The sequence below is a fragment of the Pygocentrus nattereri genome, chromosome 15 (assembly GCF_015220715.1).
Source record: "Pygocentrus nattereri isolate fPygNat1 chromosome 15, fPygNat1.pri, whole genome shotgun sequence".
Lineage (NCBI taxonomy): Eukaryota > Metazoa > Chordata > Actinopteri > Characiformes > Serrasalmidae > Pygocentrus > Pygocentrus nattereri.
In genome coordinates, this window is record NC_051225.1 from 24367705 (window position 1) to 24384265 (window position 16561).

Below are 16561 nucleotides of genomic sequence, written 5' to 3' on the forward strand. Positions count from 1 at the left end.
AAAGAGAGAATGTTCATCCCGCGAAAGTCGACTTTTGAAACATGATCGTCCACCTTTAGATCCCACAGCAGTTGGTCTTTTGCCGTGTCCCTTCAGAGCCCTGGATGATTCCACTCACGGCATGTATTGACTTAATAATCTGTATTAGTCCTAAAAGGTTAGTTATGAATTACTTTGGACTTTCTGACTGAGGCTAAAATTCCCCAAGGATCCACATTAACAGCACTCACGCATGGGTTGTTAGGAATTCAATAACATTAGATGCATGAGTTTTCTTTTATTTATTATGTGTAAATTTGTACCACTTGCAGTCTTTACATTAAGTTGGAAATTAGCTTTCTAACAGTTGAACTTTTTAGATATTACAGCTCTTAGCGCAAAGTGGTGAAGCGCTGAAAGTAAACTTGGCTAACTGCCGAGGCTAATAACATCAGTTGAAGTGTTTACTCTCCTTAGCCCATGTAATAACACTTCACGAACTCTGCTCCATTGTCAAACGTATCATAAGATAATGAGGAATTAAAGGAAACTTTTAAGCCCATTTCTGCAGCTATCTAGTGGCATTCCATAGGCACAGTTGTGGTGGTCCTGTGCACATAAAGGACTTTAATTACTGTTTGTGGAATGCATTAGCTGTCATATGTTGTAGCTGCACCTCAGTCCATAATCTATTCTCAGGCGTAACGTGTACACGAAGCGGATACAAATCTTCTCAAAACCAACAACAAAATGGAGAAACCAGCACCATCAGAGTGTTCTGGTCCAGATCCTTTGGCTCCGCTTGCATTTGGCATTAACAGTGATTTGCAAGAAGCTTGAAGGTGGATCAAATCAGTTGATACTGCACTAATCAATACTGTCTCCAGGAAATTGGCTCGAGGGAGTCGTGCTAAAAAGAAGCAGCCCTTGCTGACAGCAGTGACAGCAGCTCCCCTAATGGGCCTGAGCATTTGTCTCCCTCCTTTAGTATCACAAGGTGGGAGAAGACAGTGTAAAGCAAGCCCATTAAGCATTCAACAAAGGTAGCACTGATTGGACAAACATGGCTTAATGGTTGCAGGCCTGTGCAATGTCACTTTGTGTGGAGTTAGGCATTGTTTTCACAGATCAAGTTTCTCACAAACAGTGCTTTTCAAATGCACTGAGTTCATTTTTAAACAGGCAATTCTACTGATATTTGAAAAATTCTAGATAGTTGGTCAGTTTTCAGAGGAACTTACCCTGCTGGGGCTGGTTTATCTGGTCACCCTAGTATAGTCATATTGGTTCACCAGCATCCAAAACACAACATATGCTGTTGGAACAAAACCCATCCATCCATCCATTTTCTAAGCCGCTTCTCCGTCAGGGTCGCGGGGGGATGCTGGAGCCTATCCCAGCAGTCTTCGGGCGGAAGGCAGGATACACCCTGGACAGGTCGCCAGTCCATCGCAGGGCAGACAGACACTCACACACTCACGGGTAATTTAGCATGTCTAATTGGCCTGACTGCATGTCTTTGGACTGTGGGAGGAAACCGGAGAACCCGGAGAAAACCCACGCAGACACGGGGAGAACATGCAAACTCCACACAGAGAGGACCCCAGTCACCCAGCCGGGGAATCGAACCCAGGCCCTCCTCACTGTGAGGCGACAGCGCTACCCACCACGCCACAGTGCCGCCCTCTGGAACAAAACCTTTTATCTCAATTTTTGTCATTTTTCAGTTTTTGACATAATTTGAAAATGTCTTGTGCCCTTTACATTGTGTGTCAATTTTATGTTGAATGGACCAAAAGAAACGTCCGAAAATTACATAGAAAAAAAGTCTGGTTCCATTGATTTACATTAACTGTAAAGTAGGTTTTTTCCTTGTCCTGTAAAGTTAAGTACAAATAATACAAGGTTTTGTTCCAACAGCAGCCATATGCTGGTTTGCTGGTGACCAGCCATGCTGCTGGTTGTTCTAGCAGGGTACATTTACATTACATTTACATTTATGGCATTTAGCAGACGCTCTTATCCAGAGCGACTTACAAAAGTGCTTGTCATTACTTCAGAATATCTCATGTTAATAAAGGTCGACATAATTTTAAAGAGCTTTGCTCTAAATTGCTACCTGAAGTTATCTATGCATTGAGACCTAAACAAATACAACAAGTAGAAAAATACCTACAACTCAACACAGAGTCTACACAACACTAAACCTGCTGAAAAAAAAAGTTTGTAATACAGTGAACAATAAAAGAGGTGAAGATCTTTAATAGACAGGGTTAGTGATTAGATAAGTGTAGTGTAAAGAGATGGGTCTTCAGACGTCGTTTGAAGACAGCAAGTGATTCTGCTGTTCGGACACTTAGGGGAAGTTCATTCCACCACCTTGGTGCCAGGACAGAGAACAGTCTGGAGGCATGTTTTCCTTGTGATCTGCAAGATGGTGGGTCAAGTCGAGCCGTACTTGATGTAAAGCATCTCCGTCTTGCTTGGGTTTAGCTTGAGGTGGTGGGTTGTCATCCACGATGCAACGTCTGCCAGACATGCTGCGATCCGAGTCGAGACCTGTGTCATTAGGAGGAAAAGAAAGGATAAGTTGTGTGTCATCAGCATAGCAGTGATATGAAAAGCCATGAGAAGAAATAACATGTCCGAGTGAGCGGGTATAGAGAGAAAATAGGAGAGGACCCAGAACTGAACCTTGAGGAACACCAGTGGAGAGGTTGCATGGAGTGGATGTTGAGCCCCTCCATGTTACCTGGTAGGAGCGCCCCTCTAGGTAGGACTCAAACCACTTCCATGCTGTTCCTGAAATGCCAAGGCCAGAAAGGATAGACAGAAGAATCTTGTGATTGACAGTGTCAAAGGCTGCAGAGAGGTCGAGAAGAATCAGAACTGATGACAGTCCAGCTGACCTTGCTGCATGGAGTTTCTCTGAAACTGCGATGAGTGCAGTTTCAGTAGAGTGGGCTGGTTTGAACCCGGATTGGTTGGGGTCCTGAAGCTGGTTTTCAGAGAGAAAGACATATAGTTGGTTGTAAACAGCACGTTCGAGAATTTTAGAAAGGAAGGAAAGGAGAGATACCGGTCGGTAATTGTTGATGTCGGTGCCATCGAGACTTGGCTTCTTTAGGATGGGGACCACCCTAGCTGCCTTGAAAGAAGATGGAACCATTCCAGATGACAGGGAGCTGTTGATGAAGGGAAGAAGTTCATGAGAGATAGACCGGAGCAGTGTAGATGGGATGGGATCCAGAGGACAGGTGGTAGGGTTACAAGATGTTAGTAGTTTATGTACTTCCTCATTTGAAAGAGAAGAAAAGCAGGTAAGAGTTTTAGGAGAGAGTGAGTGTTGGCATACAGTGGTCCATCCACGAGTCCACATTTTAAATTGTTTTTGGAAATCATGGACGTCGTTTCCTCCGGGCCAAAGAGGAAAAGGACCGTCTGGATTGTTATCAGCACAAAGTTCAAAAGCCAGCATCTCTGATGGTATGGGGGTGTGTTAGTGCCCATGGCATGGGTAACTTGCACATCTGTGAAGGCACCATTAATGCTGAAAGGTACATACAGGTTTTGGAGCAACATATGCTGCCATCAAAGCAGCGTCTTTTTCAGGGACTTCCCTGCTTATTTCAGCAAGAAAATGCCAAGCCACATTTTGCACATGTTACAACAGCGTGGCTTCATAGTAAAAGAGTGAGGGTAATAGACTGGCCTGCCTGCAGTCCAGACCTGTCTCCCATTGAAAATGTGTGGCGCATTGTGAAGCGCAAAATACGACAACGGAGACCCCGGACTGTTGAGCAACTGAAGTTGTACATCAAGCAAGAATGGAAAAGAATTCCACCTACAAAGCTTCAACAATTAGTGTTCTCAGTTCCCAAACACTTATTGAGTGTTGTTAAAAGGAAAGGTGATGTAACACAGTGGTAAACATGCCCCTGTCCCAACTTCTTTGGAATGTGTTGCAGGCATAAAATTCAAAATGAGTGAATATTTGCAAAAGACAATAAAGTTTATCTGTTTGAACATTAAATATCTTGGCTTTGTAGTTTATTCAATTGAATATAGGTTGAAAAGGATTTGCAAATCATCATATTCTCTTTTTATGTTTTACACAACGTCCCAACTTCACTGGAATTGGGGATGTACTTTTCCCATGTAGAAAGTATGTCAAGACACAAGTTGTTTCTATTTTACTATGTTTACTCTTTTCCCTGTTACGATAGTAGTGGACAAGCTTGGCCTGGACACCTTATTGAACCAGGAGTGCATGAAGACACTTTTTTTTTCTTTCATTTTCTTGTTTATTCTCTCACCTGCTAGTCAGCACTCAGCATTTGCATTTGCACTCAAGTAATTGTATGCATATAATGAAAACTCTTTCCGTTTACACTTAAACGCATGTTAAGCGCAGTTAAGATCTGTGTCTGACTACGTCTGAATGTGGTTTGAGTGATCAGTTCACAGTGTGTTCTGGGGGTGTTTACATCTGGCTTTTCATGCAGCCAAGTCAAATCTGAATGTGATTTGATTACCTTGTTAATGCAAGGTGTAAACAGGCCCTTATTTTGTTGGATGTCCCACTGTTTAACCATTATTTACACTAAGAATATGTAGTGTAGTATATACATATACTATAAGTATGTGTACATATGTAGGTTCACATGTTATTTTGGACAGTAAATAAACAACCATATTGCAACCTGTTGGTTTGTATCACCACCATTGTAAAGTTAAATCTGTAATCTTTACATTTCTTTACATTATAATATTTCACATCAAAAGACTGAATTGCTGTTTTCCTTTCCACCACTAAATTGTAAAGATTTTTTAAAAACCGTAATTCTCTTTTAGGATGTAATTCTAGGAAATACTATAAGAGATTGCATAATAAACCTTCATTAAAACTTCAACTGTGATGAAGCAGCTGTCTTGTAATTTGTTTACTGATTGCGGCTGCCTGCAACTTGCTGTCAGTTCATTAGCAAGGTCAGCATGTTAACTCCAAGCCAGGCCAATCAGCTATGCATCCTGTTACTCTCTCTGCTCTGGTATTTTGCCCTTTTCATTTATCAAATGCACAACTGTTAGATTTTTTATAATAAAATAAAACACTGAAGAGGAAGATGTCAATCAACTGGTGTGTATATGTAGAACACACACACACACATGCAGCAGATGAGCTATCATCTCTGACTTTACATCTACAAGGTGGACTGACAAGGTAGGAGTGTCTAATAGAGTGAACAGTGAGTGGACAGTGTTTAACAACTCCAGTACTACTGTGTCTGAGCCACTCGTACCAGCACAACACACACTAACACATCAACAGAACATCAGTGTTACTGCAGTGCTAAGAATGATCCACCACCCAAATAATACCTGCTCTGTGAGGGTCCATGGGGTCCTGACCACTGAAGAACAAGGTATTGGCTGTATAAGGTATTAAAGTATAATTGGCTGCTCAGCTAAAATGATCTCAAATGCTTTAAAATGGCAAACAACACCTGAAACGCGGTAGGAAAAGAAATATTACCACCCGTGTAGATCATAGAATAATAAGAATGATAAAGAAGCATCCAATGATCAGCTCCAGGGAAATCAAAGATCTTCAGTTACCTGTGACTACTGCAACAATCAGAAAACACCTACGTGAAGCCAAACTATTTGCAAGAAACCCTCGTAAAGTACCACTGCTGGGAAAAAAGACATGTTGAAAAGGTTACAGTTTGCCGAAGAACACACTGACTGGCCTAAAGAGAAGTGGCGCAACATTCTATGGACAGATGAGAGCAAGATTGTTCTTATTGGGTCTAAAGGCCACAGATAGTTTGTCAGATGACCCATAAACACTTAATTCAAGCCACAGTACACTGTGAAGGCTGTAAAACGTGGAGGTACAAGCATAATGGTTTGATGATGTTTCTCATACTTTGAAGTTGGGCCCATTTATCGCATACCAGGCACCATGGACCAGTTTGAATATATCAAAATACTAGAAGAGGTCATGTTGCCTTATGCTGAAGAAGAAATGCCCTTGAAATGGATGTTTCAGCAGGACAACGACCCCAAACACACCAGCATAAGGGGGGGGACATCCTGGTTCCAGACCAACAAGATTGATGTTATGAAGTGGCCAGCCCAATCCCCAGACCTTAATCCGATTGAGAGTTTGTGGAGTGACATCAAAAATGCTGTTTTTGATGCAAACCCAAGAATGCAGAAGAACTGTGGAATGTAGTCCAATCAGCTTGGGCTGTAATATCTGTTGGCAGGTGTCAGATGTTCGTTGATGTCATGCCACACAGATGTAAAGCAGCTATCAGAAATAAAGTTTATACAATTAAATATTAGTTTAGTGATTAACAGAAAAGCTAAATCTGTAAGCAAATTTCAGTTTATACTGTAAATATTCGAGTTTGTAAATGAAAATGCAGACACTGCTATTTTTTAACAGCCTATTATTCTTTTTTCTTCATTTTCCGTTAAAAAATTATTTTTGTTCATGTTTTCATTTGTAATTGAATGTGCAGTGCTCCCAGTGCCTTTGTGTATATGGAAATAAATGCTATTATCAGGATTGAGCTTTATTTGTGTTTTAAACACACTTCTATTATTTTGCACATAATTGTATATCAAGACTTCTCTTACCTTTTGCAGTGTACTTAGTTTTTAGAGGGTTTTGCATATTCTGTTACATATTCAGCTAATCATTTCTCTGATTGGTTGATTGCCTTACAAAATTCAGAGTGCGGTGTAAAGGCCCCACCCACTAAGTACAGTAACTAAATGGATGGATAGATGTGTGCTATTTGCATTCATTTTACACATTTCTCTTAGTTTTTAAACTTTTTCACACATCCCACAAAACAGTATAGTGCAAAGATCACAAAAAACTAATTCTTGAACAAGAGCAAACACTGTAAAATTTGACACTAGTCTAATTTGAATCATTCCTGACAGAAGAATGAATGGAGTTTGTGTAGCTTCTATGCTAGCATGTTTCAAGTTTTCACTGCTGTGACACACCAGATTTAGTTCAAGCAGTCTTTATAATTAGCTAACAATATGATTTAATTGTGTCAAATTGAAGAAAACAGTGCACGAGGCCTCCAGGAGTGGAGTTGGGAATCAAATCTTTGAAACATAAGCCATTCATCCATTTTCTAAGCCGCTTCTCCATCAGGGTCGCTGGAGCCTATCCCAGCAGTCTTCGGGTGGAAGGCAGGATACACCCTGGACAGGTCGCCAGTCCATCGCAGGGCATACAGACAAACACAGACAGTCACTCACACCTAGGAGCAATTTAGCATGTCCAATTGGCCTGACTGCATGTCTTTGGACTGTCGTAGGAAACCGGAGAACCCGTAGGAAACCCACACAGACACGGGGAGAACATGCAAACTCCACACAGAGAGGACCCTGGTCGCCCGGCCAGGGAATCGAACCCAGGCCCTCCTCGCTGTGAGGCGACAGCGCTACTCACCACACCACCGTGCCGCCCAATGGACATAAGCCATTCAGCTATGCCATAAAAAATCATCTCTCTGCGCCGACAGCTATAATTAGTCTTGTATACACTCATGCCTAGCAAACTTGCTAATAGTTTTGCTAACACTAACTTATCAATGTACCTAGCTAACAATTAAATGCTGTCAAAAATCCAGACAAAAATTGAAAAGGCTATTAAGAAGGTTGTGGAACAGTTGAGCTGTCTATTGTTTATACTTTTCCTTGTCTTCAGAGCAGTTTTCTCAGCATAGCCAGTATTACATGGGATAGTTTTTAGTCCTAGAGAAAATCCAGCCCCATGAGGGTTTACCTGTATTTCACCACATATACACATATATCGTAAAAGGTCAGACATTCATTCACTCTTCTAGGCCGCTTATTCTCCAGGGTCACAGGGGTGTTGGAGCCTAACCTAGCGCTCACTGGGCAGAAGGCAGGAAACACACTGGACACACCGAAAGTCCATCACAAACATGCATTTATACATAAACTCATTTAGTATCTCTAATTCACCGGGCTTCATATCTGGAAGACTGGAGCACCCAATAGAAAGAAAGGGCCCTGGCCGGGGAATCGAACTCAGTCCCTTCTTGCTGTGTGGCGACAGCGCTACCCACTGTATGTAAGCACATATATGTTATGCACATTTATGTAAGCATCAAATATTGGACAAATAGCTTGGGAAACATATATGCATGACAGGTGGATCTTATGTATACTGTCTTTCTAATATTTGTCTGATACAAACACTGAAGCAAAAAACCTAAATGAAATGCACATGTTGAAATATATATATATATTATATATTGTTAAATCTGTTACTTAGATATCTTATTATGTGCCAGATATTTGTGACATATTTAAAAATGGCCAATATGAAATAATTTAGTGCTTTTTTGTGTGGAGTTTGCATGTTCTCCCTGTATCTGCGTGGGTTTTCTCCGGGTACTCCAGTTTCCCCCCACGGTCCAAAGACATGCAGTCAGGCCAATTGGACATGGTAAACGGCCCCTGGGTGTGAGTGTGTGAGCGAATGTGTCTGTCTGTCTGCCCTGCGATGGACTGGCAACCTGTCCAGGGTATATCCTGCCTTCCACCCGATGACTGCTGGGATGGGCTCCAGCACCCTCCACGACTCAGATGGAGAAGCGGCTTAGGTGTGTGTGTGTGTGTGTTTGTGTGTGTGTGAAATAATTTAGCATATATGGCACATATATGTCCATATGTGACTAATCTAAGTTGGATGTGAGGGAAATCCTATCATATGTCACATATTCTGAATCCATGTCTTGACATATATCAGTTTTCTGTATGGAGCGCTACCTTACATTTCAGCAGAGGCCATTTAATATTACATTGGCTGGAATATTGTCATGAAAATGAAGGACAGCCAGTTTTGAGAACTTACTGTGTTTAGTTAGTTGGAGCGAAGAGCAATTTGGCTGACTGACAGCCAGCAACAGCCGATTTAACCTTTCTTTCTCAAGCGCCGTCCTTGCTAGCAAAACATGGCGGTCGAGCCTATCTTTTTGAGGCGGGGATATGCAAATAGCGACGTATTGCTAATTGGTCTATTCTAATAAAGCCCAAGTTCCACGTCATAAGTGGGAAACTTCTGTAAACAGTGCTACAAGTTGTATCCACAGAGAAGACGTGCGCGTTTCTCGGCTGTTTTCACTGTGCAGAGAACAGAAAACTCGTTTGATGCGGTGATTTATTAAACCCTGAACTTCCCTGAGCCGCTCTTTTAAATGCAAAACGTCCTCGTTTAAGTCTAAGCACTGCACCAGACTAATGTAAACAGACTCTTTTTGGACGCTCTGTCCCGTATCTGCACTGTTGAATGCTCTCGCCTACTGCGTGTTGAGAGAATGGGACTGGAGCTGCCTCTCCGCCCCCCTCCTCGCCCTCCTCGTCTTCCTCTTCCTCCGCGCTCTCACACACTCGCGCCGCAACTCCACACACCACTGCTCATCCCGTTCCCGGACCACACACACACGCACGCGCGCACACAAAAGCCCCCCAAAACAGGACCTGAACGGGAAGAAAAAAGAACCGAAGCGAGCAATGCTATCTTCTCCCAATGCCTCATGCCGTTCGAGAGCGAGGCAGGATGACTTTCATCTCCTCCGGATTTTTGGCGCGCTTCTACTTCGGAGTGCACGTCGTGCTCCAGTCGCTGGTGGAGCCCGGGCACGCGCACCCGCAGCCGTGCCACATCCTCGCGCGGATCGGTCACACCGTGCGCCTGGGAGCGCTCGTACCGCCGCAACAGGCGCTGCGCGTGCAGGCTGCGCTGGACCGCGCGCTGGCCGGCCTGGCGCGCGCCGGGGGCAACCTGCTGCCGTACAATCTGAGCGTGGAGATGGTGGCGGGAGAGCCCGCGAGCGCCGACCCGGAGTCGCTCTTCAGGTGCGTGTGCCAGGCGGTGGTGGTGCGCGGAGTGTCCGCCGTGCTCGCCTTCCCGCAGAGCCACGAGGAGCTCGTGCACGTGGACTTCATGGCCTCTTTCCTGGAGATCCCCTTCATAAGCATCATTGAGCACGGAGAGCCGCTCAGGAAACAGGTAAAGAATGGCGAATGAGTTGAGCTGCGGTTTGTTTCTAGGGTTCATCAGTTTGTGTAGTTGGTGCGCAATGAGAACTTGTTTTGTGCGTAAAAGGTTTGGCACGTGTTCCCCGTTTGCTCGTTGATACCTTCTAAACACCTTATGAACACACACACATACACATACATACATAAATATGTGTAATATATATATATAACGTGTGTGTGTGTGTGTGTGTGTGTGTGTGTAAGAACACCTTTGCTGTTTCAATGGAATTCAGGTTAAGCAAAGGTTGTGTGTTTGTTTGACTGTATTGGCTAAAGGTCTGGGCTCTGTTGCTGGGTTAAAACAGGTACACTGGAATTCCATGCTGGTGAATGCAGTGACAAGCTGCTGTTCCTTATCCCCAAACCAGCTTGAGCAGAGGTGTACAGATGTTTTGGATGTCCTAAGTAGGCTGGACCAAGCTGCATCCTGTTTGCCATTTTATTTTTGTGTTAAAACCCTTTAATCCTGCTGCTACCAGGTGTTAAAATGCTCAACAGTTGCTGCTCAGCAGTTGACATTTGTGCATCTCAAGCCTTGACCGGGCTTTGGTCAGTGTTTGCTTCACTGCTAAAGCCGTGGTGACCTTAGCTGATGAAAGAGCTCCCTGCGCTGACTGGTCTCCAGACCTGCATTAGGCAGCCACTTTGCGAGTAATTGCACCATTTGTGTCCCTCCTTTATTTGTTCTTCCTAGGCCTTTCATTTTTTTTCGACATAACAGAGCGCACGTCTTCACGTCATTCCTGGAGGAGCGCAGTCATCCAGCTAATTTGAGTGTGCTGCGTGTTTTGCACCTGTCACGGCTGCTGGTGTTTGACTGCCTGCGTGTGCTGCAAGGGACTGGCATGCTCCGGCAGAAAAAGCCTGCTTACATCACAAGGTACTTTAACAAATTAAAAAGAGGGGGGAAAAAGTCACACGCTGTAAATCTCGCCACCGCTCAGGGAGAGCACACACATTTGTCTTGTTTAATATCCGCTCATTAAAATCACTTTGGAGCATTTCTTAATTCACTGTGAAAATATTGAACCACTTCACCGATAAAAAGAAAGGCTCTGCACCTCATTCAGTTTCATCCTGTTAGAGCCTTTCCAACTAGAACCACTTTTTTTTTCGGATTTCCACTGCAATCAAATGTATGGAGGTCGTTCTTCTGGAATGTGCCTCTTGTCTGAACGACTGAGCTTCTGAATGAGACTGGGAGTGTGCGGTAATTGTAATGCTATTATGGGACAGCCCCAAGTGAAGATCAATGAGTGACAAAAGCTCCTGCTGGCTTTGCAGCCTGTAAACCTCTCCATTCTTCTCCCACGGTCTGCCAATCAGTATAAAAGCCTGGCTTGATCTGCTGTGGAGCACGTTACACAGCAGAAGGGAAAAAAAAAACAGAGTGTGAGTAATAGGAAGCGCTGAGGGAAGAGTGTGCCGGATGGAGATGGAGCGCTGGGGGATGCCTGGATGCTCCTTCAGTGGATTTGCTGGTGCTGCTGTTTGAGGAGAGCGTTCTCCAGCAGCCTTCTTCATCATCCGTTCATGAGCACAAAGCGGTGCTAATTTATTTCTCACTTCTGATTCAGTGTCTGGGTTCTGCTACGCCCCAGCATGCTCATGGCAAGCACCTTGCTTTGTACTGAAATGTCAGGGTGGATGAGCACATGTTTATTTCTCGCTGGAAATGCAGTGAATACAGGTCTCCTCTTAAAGAATATTCCAGCATTTTCAACCCGACTGTCTGCTCCTGAAGCTTGTGGTCAATTACCATGTAACAATCATCAGTCACTGTATTTTCACTGTGTTTACTGACACACCGACTTTTGTTCCCCAATAACCCTTCAAGGGCCTTTAAAGAACCTTTTTGTAAATTAGATATGCATGCATAAGGAACCTTTGTAAAGTTGAAAGAACCTCCACCAACCATACCAGCCTTTAATTACAGTCATATGCAAAAGTTAACACATCCTCTGCAGAGAACACACATCAATATGACATTTTTCTGCATATTTAGGGCACAATTTCTCATTATTTGCTGACTTTCACATATTGGGGGGAAAAACAAAAACATTACAAATACAACTTTCACAGGCCGCATTATGTGTTTTATTTTAGGGGTCGTTCTACAGAAATGTCCATTTTATCATTCCATAGGAGTCACTGGTGTTACTGATGCATCATTGGTGTTAAACATAAGAAAGGCAGCACCAGAGACAGGAACACCAGTGACATTTAAAAAATGTCTGCTATAGAGCTTCAAACCACTTGTTGTCAGTCATGGAATCTCCACTAAAATATGTCATTTAATCTTTCTGTATTCTATTTTTTCACAATTACCTCTGAATAAAGTAGATCACACCAGTGATGTCAGCTAAAAACTTTGTGTGAAATCATGAGCTAAATGAGAAATCTTCTAATAAGTGAAAAGACACAGTGGACTTACCATGTTCTTTTCTTCATAGATCCTCAGAAAATAGCTAAAAGGAAGACAAGTGATGTCATCAGTGTGATTTTTATTTAAAAAATAAGAGATATTTTGTGATGCAGTAGCACCAGTGGATGGGGCCACTCATGGGGCCAACGACTTTCATTACATATTTTATACTATTTATTTGGCATTTGTTTTCTTTATGTCATTTAATTAATGTTTTATAGTCAGGTATTGATTGTTGTAGTTAAAAAGCATGTTTTTTTATCCAAAAATCTGGCACTCATACATTGCACATGATTGTGGGGACGAGCACTTCTGCAGTGCTTTGAATTCTAAATAATTGATTTAAAAACCAATATTGCTAAACTGATTACTCAAGAAGGCGTAATTTTTAAAATAACTTTGTTTTATTAAAAAAAAAAAAATAAACTGTAACACTATCATGTTTTGGTAAGTGTAATATGTCTGTAAATACTAGGGACACAAAAATGGACGTTTCCATCGAATGACTTTTATTCCAGTATCTTATATTCAGCAAATAAACAGTAATTTGTATCAAGATGTGCTGAAGTGTGTTCTTCTTTGAAGGAAGTGTACTTTTTTTTTACTTAGAAAATTAAAACATCATTTGATCATGCCCAAACGTTTGCATATGACTGTTTACCAAACATTTTTCCTAGACCAGCACGTCCAAGCAAGGAACCATTCAGGAACTTTTCAGACAAGAAAAGAACACAAAGCCTGTTGACTCAAAACCCACTGCAGCACCTGCCCATTGCTTCTATTATAAGTGTTTCAAATCAACAGTTTTTTTTTTTTACGTTCAGTTGAAATTGCACTGGAATGTAGCTTTAGAGGAGTGGCTTGGCAAAAATCTAATGTACACAATTTTCCACTTACCCTAGAGGTAGCTGATTAGCCATGTTTGTGTCCAGGTTTTGCTGCTTTAGTGCTGGAACTGCCAGACTGATGTTGCTAACACTAGATGCCAGTAGTCACCCAGAACTTTTCTATAGATACATTTCCAAAACATCTCTCAAACCGCATCATGGTCTTCAGTAAGGTTGTGCAGACGTGTTAGTGTGGTTTTGGGCACAGTATGACCACTGATGACTTGCTGTGAACTAAAAAAAAAAAAAAAAAAAAGAACAAAACTTGTAGCTGAACACTTGACAATAAGTGTTGCACCAAATTCGGAGTCCTCCTATCATGCACACACATCATGGAGGCTTATGGACAACACAGATTATGTCTGCACTTTTATGTTGTTTCTTTTTATTAATAACTTTTAATTTGGAATTTTTAAATGGAAGATTTGCAGATTTATGTTTATAAAAAAATCTCTCTTGGTTGTGGAGTGTGCACATAAAGGAAATGCCTTGATTACAAATTAAGTGCCAACGCAGTGTTGTGATTACTAGTGGAAGCTCAGATTTCTCTGCAAGCGCATTCTGACATGTAAGGCTTCATTAAATACAAGTGGCAACTGCTGATGTTTCTGTTGTATTTCAGTTATTCAGCAGCTACACTTGATCGCTGAAGGCTGGTGTCTTTTTAGTCTGATCCACACTGAAAAAAAACTGGGAAATGAACATATCCTGTCTGATTCATTGGTTTTAAATGGATAAACCATCTCGAGCATCCTCAGCTCTTCATATTGTCCCAGTAATGCAAAAGAACGCACTCTTTATGGCAGAAAAAAAGGATTTTTTTCCAAGCTGTACATTTGGTTTCCAGTCAAAACCACTTTGAACACGTATCGTGTCATACTTATGAGCTCCATAAGCAGGAGCTTCTGAGGAGCACTTGAAGCCGGCCTAAAAAGGTTAATTATGCAGTTTTGTTCATTTTCATAGTTCACAGTAAGCCATACTATGTTTTTAAACCAGGGTTTCTCATCCACTAGACCTTTGACAAGTGGCCCCCTTTGGTGATCCATGGGCCAATACTGAGGCGGGCCAGTGGCCTAAAAGAAATATAAAAGTTTCCAAAGGCAGCTTTGTCAGTGTATTGACCCTTGCTTAAAATAACAAAACAACCTATTTAGAATGAAATATGAAAGTTCTGAAGAATATGATGAAGTGCGTTTTGGGACCACCGAAGGTCTCAAGGAGTTGAAGAGTTGAAGGTTACCACAGTTACATTCTGCCACTGTACATTCTAGCGCCTGCACAAGCTGTAGCATTTAAGGTGGAACGGAACATTGGATTAAGGAGCTGGCCAATAGGAAGCCAACTTCAGCCTTGTTTAAAGATGAACATAAAGAGTTCAGTTCCTTTGGGAGGCCATAAAGATGAATGAGTCAAGACTGTTACGTAACATTTGAAGATTTCGAAATTGGTTTTGTTTTAATGCCCTTTGTTACAAATGTGAGCTTTTCATTGAGATTCACGGTGTGTCAGTTCCATGTACTGAACTCTCCCCTTATTCAGCTGTGCCAGTATAAATACATTTTCCATTCTGTGGCACCTTTAAACAGCAAAATATGGATTTCCATATAGCATCACAGTGCCAAACACAGTGTTTGTGTAAATTGTGGTCATACATTTTGCATTATAAAGGGCTATTAACAAGTGAACTAGCCAAGGACACTCTGAAGGTCACTGTTTGAACAGAGTCTCCCTTTGCTGCACACAGTGCCGATTTCAAAAGACCCTGAAATGGAGTTTAGAAATAGTTTACAAGCAGAAGGAAATCATGTCCCTTAAGGAAAAGTGGTGGCCATCTGTTTTTGCGTCTACCAAAGGTCGTGCTCCTCGAAAGGTCGTCAGAAGAGATGAAAATGTTGACGGTCTGTCACTTATTTATGGAAATTATCTTTGAGAGGACAGATGAATCCATGGCCATTGAAAGAAATGATTGAATAGTCCAAAGTTAATAAGTCCAAAAAGACAAACATTGGCCAAAGGCATATGGAAATCATCTTCGCAAAAGAACATAAGACATTATTAATAAGAGAAGAACGAAAAATTGATTTTATGGAGATTCGACATTCAATTAACATTGCTCTGCACGGCCTGTTTTCTTAAATGATATTTGAACAGAAGTGCTCATCATGCTTTTTTATTCATTTGGTCATAAAAAGCAAAACCCACTGCTCCGCTACACTGCAGATGTTTTGTGAATATGAGCTCTGACAGTAAAAAACAGTGTTCCTCGAAACAATGACCCACACTGTGTGGATTGCCCTGACACAGCAGCATTAAGGTCAAACCATAAACCGCATTGGGAGTGGTCAGAGGGAAGGGGAGTGAACTCAATAGAACTGAAAATGGGACCAGTGCACTTTGCTGTTTGGTACTGCTGTTGCTTTTTTTTGCTGTGACGGTAAGAAAAGCTGCTAGCTCCTGATCTTCACTTGGAGGGTCTCAGCAGCTGATTTTCAAGGATGCTTTGTGTTGAGCATTGTTAGCTGTGGTCAGCAGTTCACAGAGATACAGAGGATTGTCTGAAGTAATGAGGATCTGGCAACAAGGGGAGCTCTACACAACTTTCATGCAGTTAGTTGCATGTTGTCAGTTGCCTGCAACTAATGTCTGTGTTACCTGACTGATACAAGAAGCAGTTTAAATAGTTGCACGCAACACATTCTAGTTAGCCAGATAGTATTTTTTGCTATACCATATGATTCTCTTTATAATGCCAACAATGTGAGGTGTAATTTTGACATATTTGCAGCATTTTTAATATCTTCATGTATTTTTTCTAGCTGTATTTGCTGGTCATTTTCCATATATGTATCTCTGTCCTTTATCTGTGTATCTGCCTATGCTTCGTTATCTGTGGAGTCTATATGTTAAGCCATTGAAGATTACTCCTTAAGCACCCATTATGCTTATAGCCTACTCGATGTCTTGCTCATATTAGGAGAACAAGTTCTTTGAAGAGCGCATATTTGGGCATATTGGTTATAATTATCTTTTGGATGCCAAATGAATCTGCGCTCTTATCTGACAAAGAGAGGAGAAAAAAAATCTATCACTGTAGATCACAATAAGTGCAGGCTAGCAAAGAATAAGAAATGGTAGCACTGTTGCCGTTAGCGGGCTAGTA

The 16561-nt window shown here is 42.0% G+C and overlaps 1 protein-coding gene across 1 annotated transcript in view; it reads left to right on the plus strand.

Annotated features, from left to right (window-relative positions):
- The first annotated feature begins 9444 nt into the window (after positions 1-9444).
- The window catches only part of grin3bb (glutamate receptor, ionotropic, N-methyl-D-aspartate 3Bb), a 105737-nt gene continuing 98620 nt past the window's right edge, over positions 9445-16561 (plus strand). The window contains exon 1 of the mRNA XM_017714241.2: positions 9445-10057. Within this exon, the coding sequence (XP_017569730.1) occupies positions 9575-10057 (483 nt within the window). The 5' untranslated portion in view covers positions 9445-9574. The remainder of the gene's footprint in view (positions 10058-16561) is intronic.